This window comes from Pogona vitticeps, chromosome 3, assembly GCF_051106095.1.
Source record: "Pogona vitticeps strain Pit_001003342236 chromosome 3, PviZW2.1, whole genome shotgun sequence".
Lineage (NCBI taxonomy): Eukaryota > Metazoa > Chordata > Lepidosauria > Squamata > Agamidae > Pogona > Pogona vitticeps.
The window spans coordinates 35,258,572-35,274,554 of record NC_135785.1 but is presented as its reverse complement, the minus strand read 5'-3'; the positions used below and the strand labels follow the sequence as shown (position 1 = coordinate 35,274,554).

Here is a 15,983-nt window from a genome sequence, read left to right as displayed (position 1 = left end):
TTCTGTGCAGTATTTTGAGCAACCTGTATAATAGAATTTGGGAATGAACTGAAGCTTATCATCTGAACAGGGAAAACCACAGACTCCTTTCTGTAGAAAGTAATGGAATAAGATCATCTGCACAATCATTTTTACTAGTTGTCTTCATTTTCTTTTGCAAGGAAGTGCACATATTGTGTGTCACCTAAGAGGCTAGGACCAGTTAGATCTACTATTTCCCACTAGGAAAATGAGAAAACTGTTTTATATCAATTGGCAAGGGCTACAAAAATCAAAAGAGATCACACTGCAGAGACCTGCACTTTGACAGTCTGTAGCAGACCTGGGCAAAGTGCGGCCCGAGGGCCACATACGGCCCATGAGCCACTCCTGTCTGGCCCGCTGGACATCAAAACCATTTTATACCTTTTTAGTATTTGTGAAGATTAACAAGTTTAAAATAAAAATAATCATAACATCGCTGTTTCATTTTATCTTTAAGTAAAGTTGCTTCGGCCTCCGAACACAGTTCAGATTTTTCATTTGCCCCCCCCCTATAGAAATTAATTGCCCACCCCTGGTCTGTAGGAAATGGTGTGAAATTTATAGATATCAGATAATATAATGTAACAAGCTAAAACCTATTGAATTTGAACCACTGTTCCTCATAAATTTAAACTAAATTTATATTCAATTAAAATTGTGGCAAATGGGTATGTGGGTAAGTTTCGACACTTGGGGCCATGATAGAAATATTTCTGTGTAAACTACAGTGTCATTTCATAAATGAGGAATGTTCATAGAATTTAAACAGAAACTTCTCTTCTGTGGTTTGTTTGATTTGATATATGGGTATATATAGAAGAGGAATGCTATGTTTTAAGTTTTTACTTTGTATCTTCCTTCATCCTCAAAATTGTATTTGGGCCCTGACTGTAAATAAAGGATGAATGAGTTATATTTTCCATAATTTTTTTGGCATTAATGTTATTGAGGAAATGACCCCAGCTTTGTTTGATCAAGGGATTCACCGTAAAACTATACTAGTTGTATTTTGTGGGGAGGAAAAATGAAACCTACTGGCTGTATATACCCCCAGGCCCCTGTCTTCTGCACAGTTATATCCTTATATTGCTGATACTCCATTCTCTCCCGCCCCCATTGATTTTCACTTGGCCATGGAAACTCACTGAAGGAGTGGAACTGGTAAAAACACTCCTTAAATTTATCACCTTGAAAGCCCTATTGTTGTTTAGTAATTTATTTGTGTGCAACTCTTCATGACCCCATTGGCCAGAGCACGCCAGGCCCTCCTGTCTTCCACTGCCTCCCGGAGGTGGATGAAATTCATGTTGGTAGCTTCAATGACACTGTCCAACCATCTCGTCCTCTTCTCATGAGATGGCCAAAGTATTGGAACCTCAGCTCCAGGATCTGACCTTCCAGTGAGCACTCAGGGTTGATTTCCTTTAGAATTGATAGGTTTGTTCTCTTTGCAGTCCAGGGGACTCTCAAGAGCCTCCTCCAGCACCACAATTCAAAGGCATCAATTCTTCGGTGGTCAGCTTTCTTTATGGTCCAGCTCTAACTTTCATGCATCACTACTGGAAAAACCATAGCTTTGACTATGCGGACTTTTGTCGGCAAGGTGATGTCTCTGCTTTTTAAGATGCTGTCGAGGTTTGTCATCACTTTCCTCCCAAGAAGCAGGCGTCTTTTAATTTTGTGGCTGCTGTCACCATCTGCAGTGATCATGCAGCCCAAGAAAGTAAAATCTGTCACTGCCTCTATATCTTCCCCTTCTACAGTATCTGCCAGGAGGTGATGGGACCAGTGGCCATGATCTTAGTTTTTTTGATGTTGAGCTTCAGACCATTTTTGGTGCTCTCCTCTTTCACCCTCATTATGAGGTTCTTTAATTCCTCCTCACTTTCTGCCATCAGAGTGGTATCATCTGCATATTGTAGGTTGTTGATATTTCTTCCGGCAATCTTAATTCCGGTTTGGGTTTCCTCCAGTGCGGCCTTTCACATGATGTATCCTGAACATAAGTTAAATAAGCAGAAAGACAATATACAACCTTGTGGTACTCCTTTCCCGATTTTGAACCAATCAGTTGTTCCATATCCAGTTCTAACTGCTGCTTCCTGTCCCACATATAGATTTCTCAGTAGATAGATAAGGTGGTCAGGCAGTCCCATTTCTTTAAGAAATTGCCATGGTTTGCTGTAGTCCACACAGTCAAAGGCTTTTGCCTAGTCAATGAAGCAGAAGTAGATATTTTTCTGGAACTCTCTGGCTTTCTCTATAATCCAGCGCATGTTAGTAGTTTGGTTCCTCTGCCCCTTCGGAATCCAGCTTGTATTTCTGGGAGTTCTCGGTCCACATACTGCTGAAGCCTACCTTGGAGGATTTTGAGCATAACCTTGCTAGCATGTTAAATGAGTGTAATTGTACGGTAGTTGGAGCATTCTTTGGCACTGCCCTTCTTTTCCAGTCCTCTGGCCACTGCTGAGTTTTCCAAACTTGCTGGCATATTGAATGTAGCACCTTAACAGCACCTTGAAAGCCCTATTAGGGTCTCTTTAAAACAACTTGACGGTATAGAACACATGCGCACACATACACCTTTTCAGATTCATTCTATTTCACTTAGGAAAAAAAAGCCTTTGGGGGCATAATACAGTTCAGGTGCAGCCAAAACATGGCTGCATAGCTGTCATACCACCTAGAGGCTGTGAGAGACCTTTTTAATCTAAAAGAAAGAAATAGTGTTTCTACATGTTACAAAAAACTGCTACTCTCACAGTGTTCATTACTTTTGCCATTCCATTCCAGCCAGACTATTCCTGACCATAATTGTTTTAGATCCCTGGGTCACAGCCAGAGAAAAGATAAATGGCTTTGCTTGAGGTTCATTCAGTGTTGGCCCCTTTTCATAAACACATCAAGTCTGTACAAATACCATTGTCCTTCCAGCACCTCATAACTGTTTAGATAAAAGAACCATGAAGGAAATAATATGCAAAATAGGAAACAATGTAGGCTGTCCTTTGCCTTAGTTATATTAATTGTTACAGGAATACTCCAGTTTGAAACTTTCTTGGTTTGGAAGGATTGCACTGATGAAAATGAAGATTTTATCAAAGATTTTTTTTTTTATTTAGGATGTTGCCAGTATAATTAGCAGAAGATGATTTTAAATTCTGGCAAGGATTGATCAATAGGTATTGTAATGAAGGGAAGAAAGCCAGAATAAATAAAAGGCATTGGTATAAGACAACAACAACAAAAGGAGGTACAGGTATACCAAATATTAAAAATTATTATATGGCTAATCAGCTGATGTTTATTGGGGAAATTATATATAATATAAACAAAAGCCGCCTAGAGTGGTCTTTTAGACCAGATGGGCGGGGTATAAATCAAATAAATAAATAAATAAATAACCCAGACAGGTTAATTTGCTGGGATATAGAATCATCAGAACTACAGGCAGATATTGAAAAAACATCTGTTCGGTTTAATTAAAAAATATAAAATAAGCAAAATTAATAACCCCTTTTTCCCTTCACGGATTGCTGCCTTGTCATGGCAAAGGGGCTTGCATAATTCAGAGAAGCTATGGCCAGGCCATGCACGGACACCCAAGACATACAGGTCATAGTGAAGCGTTCTAACTAAACACGATCCACCTGGAGCAGGAACTGGCAAGCCACTCCTGTATCTTTGCCAAGAAAACTCCATGGACAGAAACAAAAGGCTAAAATATATGACACTGGAAGATGAGCCCCTTAGGTTGGAAGGCATCCAACATGCTACTGAGGAAGAGCAGATGACAAGGACAAGTAGCTCCAGAGCTAATGAAGTGGTTGGGCCAAAACCGAAAGGATGCCCAGCTGTGGACGTACCTGGAAATGAAATGAAAATCTGATGCTGTAAAGAAAAATACTGCATAGCAATCTGGAATGTAAGATCTATGAACCTTGGTAAGCTGGATGTGGTCAAACAGGAGATGGCAAGAATAAACATTGACATCCTGGGCGTCAGTGAACTAAAATGGATGGGAATGGGCGAATTCAATTCACATGATTACCGTATCTACCATTGTGGGCAAGAATCCTGTAGAAGAAATGAAGTGGTCCTCATAGTTAACAAAAGAGTGGGAAAAGCTGTACTGGTATACAATCTCAAAAATGATAAAATGATTTCAATATGAATTCAAGGCAGACCTTTCAACATCACAGTAATCCAAGTTTATGCACCAACCATTGATGATGAAGAGCCAGAAATTGACCAATTCTATGAAGATTTACAACACCTTCTAGAACTGACCCAAAAGAAAGACATTCTTATTATAGGGGGCTGGAATGCTAAAGTAGGGAGTCAAGAGATAAAAGGAACAACAGGTAAGTTTGGCCTTGGAGTTTAAAACGAAGCAGGACAAAGGCTCATAGAGTTTTGTCAGGAGAACAAGCTGGTCATCACAAACACTCTTTTCCAACACAAGAGGCGGCTCTACACATGGACATGACCAGATGGGCACTACGGAAATCAGCTTGATTATATTCTCTGCAGCCAAAGATGGAGAAGCTCTATACAGTCAGCAAAAACAAGACTGGAGCTGATTGTGGATCTGATCATCAGCTTCTTGTAGCAAAACTGAAGAAAGGAGGAAAAACCACTGGGCTAGTCAGGTATAATCTAAACCAAATCCTTATGAATACACAGTGGAAGACCAGATTTAAGGAACTCGATTTGGTGGACAGAGTGCCTGAAGAACTATAGCTGGAGGCTCGTAACATTGTACAGGAGGCAGCAACAAAAACCATCCCAAAGAAAAGGAAATGCAAGAAGGCGAAGTGGCTGTCCAAGAAGGCCTTACAAATAACAGAAAAGAGAAGTGAAACAAAATGCAAGGGACATGGGGAAAGTTACATAAAATTGAATGCATACTTCCAAAGAATAGCAAGGAAAACCGAGAGGACCTTATGAGCAATGCAAAGAAATAGAGGAAAATAATAGAAAGTGAAAAACCAGAGATCTGTTCAAGAAAATTGGAGATATTAAGGGAACATTTTGTGCAAAGATGGACATGATAAAGGACAAAAATAGTAGGGACCTAACAGAAGCAGAAGGCATCAAGAAGAGGTGGCAAGAATACACAGAGGAATTATACCAGAAACATCTGGATGTCTCGGACAACCCAGATAGTGTGGTTGCTGAACTTGAGCCAGATATCCTGGAGAGTGAGGTCAAGTGGGCCTTAGAAAGCATGGCTAACAACAAGACCAGTGGAGTTGATGGTATTGCAGTGGAACTATTTAAAATCTTAAAAGATGATTCTGTTAAGGTGCTACACTCAATATGGCAGCAAGTTTGGAAAATGCAGTAGTGGCCAGAGGATTGGAAAAGATCAGTCCATAAGGAAAAAAGTGATTAGATTGAAAGATTGGTTGTACAACATGAGATCAATAGAGGAAATGAAACAAATTCTTCAAAATAAGAATATATCAATGTTGAATTATATGCAATTAGAAAGATGGACTAATGAATGGGTAAAAAGTATAACAAAGGTAAAGAATATACAAAGTATGAACAATTTCTATTATCATATGAAGATATTCAGATGACTGAGTCAGTGAAGAGTGTATTAAGTAAACTTTATTGACTTCTGCTAGATTTAGAGATTAAGAAGGATTGAAGCTAGTGTGAAAACAAGATTTAGGAAAAAGAGTAAGTGGTGAAGAATGGATGAAGAGATGGAAAATGAGGGTTTTATGATTTATGTAGGTCAGAATAAAAGAAAAAATAAACTAGGTTTAAGATCGTATTTGACATTGATAAAATTGAGTAAAATCAATTCTAATTATCTGAATGTCTGTTGGAAATGTGAAAAGGAAATTGGTACATTTTCGTATGTGGTGAGAATGTGAAAAAGGACAAAGATTTTGGAAACAGGACAATGATTTTGGAAAAGATTTTGGATACTAATCTTTGAAGAATTAACTGATATATTTGAAAGAGATATAGAATTTAATCCTGAGACAGCTTTGTTATCAATATTTGTAAATGTGGAATATGGTATGATGACTATTTTAATAATTGCTATGAATTGGAAATCAAAACTTGAATTTCAATTGGAAAAATGGTATAATGAAACATGGAACATTGCTATAAATGATAAATGAACTTGTAATTTAAAGGTTAAGAAAGGAGAGAGAGGGAAAAATATTTATGATATAAGGGGCAGATTTATTAAATATGTGCTAACAAGAGGAAAAGGGAAGGTTCCAAACTAAGAATCAATGCAGTTCTGGAAAAGAGGATAATAAAGGAAGAAGAATAAAGACAATGGAAGAAGAAGATTATTGCAAGAGGTCCTGACTAGGGCGGTGGGGAACACAATTGATTTGTATTTTGCTTTATCTTTTTTATGTTGTAGTTTATAAAAATAAAATTATAAAAAACAGAATAAAAATATTTTTTTTAAAAAATAGATATATTAATTGTATGTTTAGACCAAGGAAGAGCCACTTTTTCTGACTCAAGAGCATATTTTTCTTGCTGATAGGGTGAGAAAATTGTGATAGATTTTATTTTTGGAATCCATTGCTCTTTGGCCTTCCTTCTTTTTTGTTCAAGTGAACACTTATTTCTAAAATATACTGGAAAAATATTTTTAATAATTTTTTTAAAAACAAAACAAAACAAAACCACCCAGGTAGCATGCCCGCTGCCCAGGTTAACTTCTGAGATTCAGTGAGTTAAACACAAAAACATTAACATTAGCTCTGAATGGAAGCCCAGTAAATGAAAATAATCTCCCTGCTCCCACAACTGTTCCCTTTGCTGCTGATTAAAAATAACCTGGTGGTGATGCAGAGAAGGGATAATTTATTCAACATGTATTTTCCAGCCCTACATTTTATTCATTCTGGGAATTATTACTCATTCTTGAATTATTTTACAATATGAAGTAAAATTAACCTAATGGCTTGGGGTTAAGAGTAGGCTACAGTGCATTATTGGTAGTGCACTACTCATCTGAAGGGAGAATCGTTGTTCAGTGGCAGGTCACATGTTTTGCATGGAGAGGATTTCAGCTTCACTTCCAGGCATCTATAGGCAAAAGGCTCAGAGAACTGCTGGTATGAAAGGCTTCTGCTGGAGACATAGTCAAAGTTCAATGCTATACAGTACATAACAAACAAGGTAAGCTCTCAGATTCTCCAGAACTCTACATCCAAAAACAATTATGCCTGTTGTTCTTTAAGGCACTGATTCTTAACCTTGGGTTACTCAGGAGTTTTGGACTGCAACTCCCAGAAGCCTTCACCACCAACTGTGCTGGCTGGGGTTTCTGGGAGTTGCAGTTCAAAAACATCCGAGTGACAAACGTTAAGAACCACTGCTTTAAGGCACACTGTTAACAAGACTGAGACTCAGACAAAAGCCCTATTCAGGCATTATGTTAACTGTCATTCTGACCAGAGTTAGAAGGCAATGGCAAGACCCCGTCGTCCTCTTTCATTGCTTTGTTCACTTTCAGTGCAAAGTCTGGAGAGCATTGCTTTTCATGTGCAAGCTCTACAAACAAGTGAGAACTCCACAAAATTTGAGCTGTTGCTTGCTCATAGAGCCTACGCACAACACCCTCTCCTGTCCAGATTCGGCACTTATATCTTGGGCAATGTGATGACAGAAGAGGTGAGTATATGTGCGCCCTTCAACCACAATCATTAATCCAGCTAATATAACATCTGAATAAGACTATCAGTTTATAGTCACTCCTCTATCTGTAGACAGAAAGCATCTATCAATGTGTTTGTCCTCCCATTTTTATATCATCTTTGCTTAACAAATAGTTCCGGAGAAAACTTCCTTTGTTTCTAACTTTTTGTGATCTAATCAAGGTATTGCTGAAGCTAAAACCTTGTTTCTGTGGTTGGATCACACAGCTACTTGTTTATGTTCATACACTGTGAGCCTGTTTTATAAATTAGTCAAGAGTTTTATGATCAAGGATGCAGTCACTTCACAGAGTCTCATCATAGTGAATGGATGCTCAGCTCTAGGAATGCTCAGGGCTTGTTACTGTTAGTGAAAAATAATCCAAGCTTTTAAATTTTAGCTACCAGACCATGCGTGGAGGGGAAGGATATTAAGGATATTAAATGCTGAAAGGCAGTAATGGGTTACATGTGAGTAATCCAGCCCATTGTTGTATCTCCCATTCAAAGTTTCTTTATTTAAAAGGAAACAGCAAGAATTTTGTTACAGGAGTGTGATTCTCCTTTAAACTACATAAACTGTTAAGTTTTATATATATATATATATATATGGAAGAGAAAAGTGTATCCATTGCAAATAACATAGCAGTGAGGTGAGCATAAATAGTTGTCACTGATTGTTCATATGTGTGTGCTTTTTTAATGAGCAGGTTTATGAGGAAGAAAATGCATTAATCTGGAACTAATTTCCTTTCCTGAATAGCAAAGCAACTATGTGTGGGTTAAAAATAGCTCTTGAAAGTACTATGACAATCCTAAATATGTCCCCATATGAAAATCTGTCAAACGCAAAATTTATTAGCCACTATAAAGCCCCATATTCACATATCTGTATGTGTTATTGCCTTACAGCTTAGGTGGCGAAGTGGTGAGAGGAAATGAAGGAAACTATGTGGGCAAACATTTCCGTATGGGGTTTATGACGATGCCTGCGCCTCAGGACCGCCTGCCGCATCCCTGCTCTAGTGGTTTTACGGTCAGATCCCAGTCACTTCATTCTGTCGGAGGTACTGATGATGAAAGCGGTAGTTGTTCTCGGAAGCAGCCACCGCCAAAACCGAAACGAGACCCCAATACCAAACTAAGCACATCCTCTGAAACTGTAAATGCTGGAACAAGTAAGAGCGGGAAGCTTACAGACAGGACTGAAGGTAAATGCTATGCTCATATTTATGCTGGAGATAGTTTTAAATGTTCATTTATTAATTATGTTTTCGATAAACAGCTCTTATGTTTCAACCAACTAGCACGACTGGTAGGATTGGGATGGTTCCAAAGACTGCAGAAGGAGAAGGTTGGTTGTATAAAACTGATCTTTCATCTCCCTGACTCTCAGCCTAGGCTGACAGCCATCTGTGTACTAGAAGTGGCTCTCTGAAAGAATGGAGGGTCTCTGAAAAGAACAGGCTAATGTCTTGAAGGCTGCCCTTACATTCTTGAAGGCTTGATGTGGCTTTCTTTCTTTATTAATTTGGTCAGCGTGGTTTATGCTACAAATCTGAATCTGTGAACCAAAATAAACTTTTACTTGTGGAAGAACACATTTCATAATCAGAATTCTGTGCAAATGGAAGTTTCTCCCATCATTGGTTGGAGATTTCACTTCCAAACCTGAGGATATTTAGGACACAGGACCAAGATGGAAACAGAATATAGGGATTTGAAATAAAATCTGGCAGGATACATATTATATATATTCATTTTATATAGTGGTATTTGTTGACTTCAGTACTGGATTCAGCTAGCGTATACTGAATTATGAATGTTCAAATACTGGCCTTTTTAAGAAAATGATCTTCAAAACATTTCACATAGATTGTGAGGTTCGTGGCATTTCCTATTATGCATTTATTTATTTGAATCTCTGTCCACCACAGCCCCCTAGAATGCTTTACCACTGCAAGTTCTATCTCCTAAACATAAATATTTTTATTTCTTACCCATGAACTGCCAAAGCTTTGCAAAGCTTATAACTAGAATTGCACACTTACTCCAGATTCAAACATTAGAATTCTAAATCAGATTTTATTTTTGCATGCTATCTTTTTAGTTCATATTTATTCCAGAACATTTGACCAAACTCTGGGAGGCATTGGAAGACAGGAGGGCCTGGTGTGCTCTGGTCCATGGGGTCACAAAGAGTCGGACACAACTTAACGACTAAACAACAAACATTCCAGACCATACTATTATACTGATAATGTTTCACATTTATTCCAAAACTTTAAATGAATACTGTACATTAAGTAAAATATTGCTTATTTTTGCTTAAAATGTTCTTATTTAATTTTTTCTGAACTCGTAATTTATTTATTAATTTGTCTTAATTATATGTAAATGATATATGATTACATACCACCTGAATCCTGTTGCTTATTATAGTAACTCAAACTAGAATAGGCCTATTGAATGAATGTATATTTGATGTGTCAGCTCCTGTTTTATTCTATAAGCCCATTTGAATCAACAGAACATGTGGAAGAATTGACTCACCAAATCTCCACTTATTCACTGGGCCTACTCTAGTATGACTTAACTGCATTGACCAAAATACTTTTAGCCATAGTGTTATAGTAAGACAATAATTCTGTCATATGGGATAAGGCTGAGTCAATATAGATTAAGAAAGGCCTATGTTTGAACAGTTTTCATCTTGATGCACACTGGGTGACCATGGGTCAGCCATTATCTCTCAGCATACAACTTCCCCGTAGATTACTCTGCAGATAAAATGGAGGAGTAAACCACCTTTGCCAAAATCAGTCCCTTGGTAGAATGCTTGAATTTCAAGCACATGGCTTAGTTAACTGAACTCTGATTTTCTTGCTGTCAGTTGTGTATTTCAAAGGGAACAGGTGGATCAATATAAGCTTTTAACAATGCTTCCATATGTGTGTTACTTTTGCTATGGTACAATTGGCCAGTAACATCTCTTCCTGAGGGCAGCTCATTGACATGGATAAGTTGCATTGTGTTTTTTTTATTATTTTGATATGGCTTTGGTTGGTTGGGATGAGGTTGGAGTTTTAGTAGCATTTATTTATTTATTTTGCTGGGGGGGGGGGACAATCTGCAGTTGGCTCTCCTACTGCTCTGTAATTCTCACACAGACAAAAGCATTTCTCCTGCACTGTAATCTCTCAGAGTGGCTGATTATTGAGGCCATTTACCTTTTAGGAGAAGCAATTACTTTACTGGTAATTGCTTTCTTTTAAGGAACATCTTTTTCTATCAAATCACTGCTACAAACCCACCCAGGATGCCAAACATCCATTGTGAGATCACACCTTTCTTTGAATCAGAAAGAATTCAGAGCAATCAGTATTTCTGGTGGGATGGGGTAAAATTTGCCATTTCACTCCAGTCTAATACAGTCAAATAAAACCTTTAGAACTAACACTTGGTGGGCTGAACGATTCACTAGATACTGGGGTTCTTCTTAGATATCATCTGTTTCTGTTAGAAGTAATGAGCATATTAGCTATAGTTCCTGAGTCAGGTTTTCATGGCCAAATATTTTCCATGTGAAGCTATAGAGAGGTCCAGGACTTCTGAAATGTTTCTTGAAAGCCTCTCCAGAATCATTTTGATCTGTTTTGTGCCTATCCATTCTCTTCTGGCAGCTGATGTCTCCTAGTTTTCTGAGGTTTCTAGTCAATCAGGTATCCTATATTTAATTTGGCACTGTGATTTCATCTCGAAGCCAGATTAGAGTGAACTAGGCCTGTGCTTCTCATTCCAAATGGAATAATATTCCAAGATGCTTCATTGCCTCCCATATCCAGACTATGTATTATAGTAGAAACAGGGAAAATAATTTTTTACAAAGTCCCTTTCCTTTGTGGAAACAAAGTTTCCTCTCAGCCCACAACAGTAGTATGCCTATGGAGTTTCCCTTGCCTGCATACTTCATATCTATTGACCTAAATATAATTGACTTGCCTTTTAATATAACGCTTATTGTAAAAACTCTGGAAATCATTTTGAGTGTGGAACTGAATCGAAGGAAGTTAAAGGAAGAATTACTTTTGAATTTGAAGGATTTAGAAGAGTCACTTAGGGTTTCAGTAACACTCATTAAAATGATAGAGATTGTAATTTATAATTTATATTTCTATTATTTCACTATTTTGACCTCAAAAGGTATTTAACATCAAGCTTTCATCAGTTTCTGGGGTTGAGTTAGTCTTTTAGCATGCAAGCATGGTAAAAGAGCCAATTTTCCTTTGTTTTTTATTTTCAGCTTTTGAAATTTTACAGGAATCTTGTCCTTGGAGAACTAAATATATTGTACTTATTAGCATTCAATGAAGTTGTAAGCATTATGCCAAGAATTGTCTGTGTAGTGTTAAAAATATATTTGATGTGTAGTTATCAACTTTGGAATTACGTTATTCTGAGAAACTGATTGCCAGTAGTTGTAGCCAAGGCATCCAAACCTTTTGAGGCACTGTGTGTATTGATGTTGAAAAAAGGACTGAAAAACACATTTTTGCCATTTCATCCTTTTATTTGGTGCATAATCGCTTCTCGGTTATGTAGATGTCTTGAATTCTGATCCACCAGTATTTATATATTAATTTATCGTATGCAGTTAATACTGTATTATATTTCTCCTGACTTGTTAGCCGTCCCCATGAGATCTAAGCCTTACAAAGGAAGAGACCCAATCCCATAATCATTCTGCACTTACAAGAATCACCAATACGATCCCTGCCCCTTCCTGACTCCACTCTGATCTCTGTGCAGTCTGTGTCGGTTGGATGGGGTAGGAGGTTGCACTGTGCAGACCCTCCATGCCATTGGGATCTGCTATCACATTGTCCTTTTTATTGCAAACATCATTCATATTGCAAACTACTGGGTAGGGGCTTCCAACTGTGCCTATGGCTTCCAACTGCAGCTATGGCCCTAAGCTTCCAGTTGTTTGGAAAAGGCTGTGCATGTACCAAGCTCACCCTAAACTTTTGGTAGGCAATCCCCCGATCCAGTCCCATGTTGCCTATGACAAGTTCAGTTGGCTCTCCATTCCAACCTTCACATAATAATCAGAGGAACAGAGAGCTGGGCAACTGAATCCTTACAAGGACAGGGACATCCTCTTTTATTTATGCTTTCATGTTAATAGGGCTTCTGGGTCTATTGAGACCATTCGTTTCCAACCTTGGGTCCCCAGATGTTCCTGGACTAAAACTCCCAGAAGCCTTCACCACCAGCTGTGCTGGCCAGGATTTCTGGGATTTTTAGCCCAAGAATATCTAGGGATCCAAGATTGGGAACCACTGATCATGACACTGCTAAAACTGTATAGCAGTGTCATGATTCATCTTACAGAATCCTCGGATTTGTAGTTTGGTGTAGTACTTAGAACTGTTTGAAAGAAAGTTATAGTGAACTCCTTGATCTCCAATATTAGAGTCCAATGGTACATTTAATCAAGTATTGTCAACACTATCTAGCAGCCACTCTTCCGGGGTTTCAGGGAGGATTTCTTTCCTAAACTCTACCTTAAGATGCCTCCCACTTCCACTACACTGGGTACAATAACAGAGAATAGGAAATGCTTGCCTGCTTTCAGCAGAGATACTCTCCTTCTGCTCATCCTAATGTTTCCCAGGATTTCAAAACTTTGAATTAATTTGCTGAGTTTTTTTAAATGGAATGGTCACCCTGGGAATTCTCCATTCTTCTGTTTTCTATTTCTCGATTTCTACAGTTTATACATGTCTTCTCTTCTTTGTTTATGTTACCCACCAGTATGCAGCTGCACCAATTCTTTATTGCAATATCATTCTTTTCCTATGTTCTTTGCAAGGTCTCAGGTCACTGGCTAATGTGTCAGGGAATTGTTGTGTTTCCCCAGCAATTCAGAAAGGGAGGGGAATCTCAGGCTGAGTTGTGCTAGTGAAAGAGAAAGGTTGATTTTGTTCTATATGTGGTGGCTTTAATCTCCTCCTCCTTTATGACTCCAGCCATGTCCCAGTCACACACACATACACAAGGACGCAATTTATTTTTGAAGTTATTTCACAAGAATGTGTCTCTTGTAATATCACAAGGGCCAAACTCTTGCTCTGAGGTTTGGCATGGAAATCTGTGGGAAAGCGGAAACTGAGAACTGGCAACCCTCTTCTGTGCAGTTTTTCCTACATGAGGGAACATGTGAATTTAAAAAAAATCAGAAAGGGGTCTTGATGCAGTCATGTATCTAATCACATTGAAATTATTATATCAATTATGTGTGCATCTGTAATGTGGGGGTATTGTACTGCCCATAATGACATGAAGTTCCCTGGTGGGTTATAAGCAACAAATATAAAAAGATAAAGGCATGGAAAAGACATGCAAAATAAAAGATATAGTCAACACAATACTGAACAAAAACAACCACAAAAATCAACTAAAGATACAACCCTAAACAGACTCATCAAGAATTGAGTCACACCAAACCAAGTGAAATTTACTACTGAGTGAACCTATGTAGGCACACAGTTGCCTAGACTGGGCAAAACAGTATTAGGTGTTTTCAGGATGCAGGAAGGGCAATGTTAAACCTGTTTGCCTATCATTTATTTGACTGCGAGAGAAAAGCAGTGGCTCATCCTCTTTGAAGTCAGTGGGATTTAAAAATGCTTAATGTCTACTGTGGGTGAAGTTGACAGTCATAAATATTTATAGCTTGCCACAGTAAAACTGCAGTAATATCTGTGTGTGCGTGAGACAGAAGCAGAATGTGAAAGAGAAAACACACACACACACAGACACACACACACTGGACTGAAAGAGTTCCTTTAGAAGCTCTTCAAGCAGCAGTGTATGGAGCAATCCTACCATTAAGCAAGGAATGGCCCCAATCCTTCTCCCTCCCATTTTTGCCTACCTCCCCAAACCAGGGTGAAAGAAGCTGACCACAAGTCAGGTGTGCAAATAAGGCACTGTCTTGCATGTACTGAAAGCAGTTTTATAGTCACATAACAAATCTAATCTAATAAGCAACAAATCTAATAAGCTCGATAAGATATTCTTTAGCTTTGCTTCAAGTGCAAAATTGGTGCCACAACATTCCTTGAACAGGGGCCAAAACTGTCTGTATGAAATGGAATGTGTACATCCCATAAGTCACCAAGGAAGGGTTCAATTGAAAAACAAAAGACCCTCAGCCATACCTTGCATTAATGAAATAACTTCATTACAGCAACACTTTATTTTCCTAATTATTCTTTGACAAAATGAAATCTGATATGTCCTAGTGCAGGATAAAAACTGCACTAGTCCAGTGTGAATTAAAGCAATGGTAGACAAATCAGGAAGATAGCAAGTGGCAGATATTTTTATTCGAAATGGCCTATCATGAGAATATTACTATTCCATCTCTGCAGGGAAAAATCTTTTTCAAAAAAGTAATCTTTAGCACTACCTAGTTCTCAGTTTGAAATGCTGTCTGTTGATTAGTAACAGTGAGAGTACACAGTGATATCAGCTTAATTGCAGTAGATCTGTGGATGAATAGATTAATCTCCAAGGATACTGGAGGTACATGTTGCTCTTATCTTTCCATTTGGATACCCTTCAATGTCACTTCAGATGTGATGACAGAATCGTTTGCATTGCATAGTCTGTGTAGGTCTCATTAGTCAATTATAAAATAGCAAAACTTTTCCTCAGTTTTGTCCCTCTCGTAGCAATGGAGTTAGAGGCATGCCTAAACTCTTCCTAGATCTTCCAGCACCATTATCCGTTTTTTTTAATTTCATTTTTTGCAATTGTTCACCGTTGCTCACTTGCACAATTCTGGTTATGGATATTTGTGTGGTATAAAATCCAGAGGCAAAAGAATGTAATTGAAGGAATTAATCAATTAGCCATTTTGTAATTTTCCAAGAATGTTCTGTGAATGAATTCTTCATTGTGGGAAAGGTTACTCTATTTAGTGTATAAACAGGGAAGCAGAGATCTCTACAAAAGAGCAGGCAGTCTCAGATTTGTGACTGAGCAACATGCCCTCCACTTTGTGCCTTTGACAAAGCACCAAAATATTTGGCTAATCACCAGAAAGAGTGGCCTCCACTCATGAATGGTATTATGCTGGATATCTACAAAAATCTGCTTGTGCCAAATTTTAGGAGAGCTTGTTCTTTTGGTGGTATATTTCTATTACAATGCATCCTCTAAACAGAATTACTATTAATAGTAACATAATTAAAATTCAGG

At 38.1% G+C, this 15,983-nt stretch overlaps 1 protein-coding gene across 6 annotated transcripts in view; it reads left to right on the top strand.

Moving 5' to 3' along the window:
- Positions 1 to 15,983, top strand: part of NYAP2 (neuronal tyrosine-phosphorylated phosphoinositide-3-kinase adaptor 2) — a 170,960-nt gene that overhangs the window by 67,174 nt on the left and 87,803 nt on the right. For all 6 annotated transcript variants that reach the window (XM_078389179.1, XM_020792642.3, XM_020792643.3 and 3 more), the window contains exon 3: positions 8,625 to 8,923. In XM_078389179.1, coding sequence (XP_078245305.1) covers positions 8,625 to 8,923 — 299 coding nt within the window. The remainder of the gene's footprint in view (positions 1 to 8,624; positions 8,924 to 15,983) is intronic.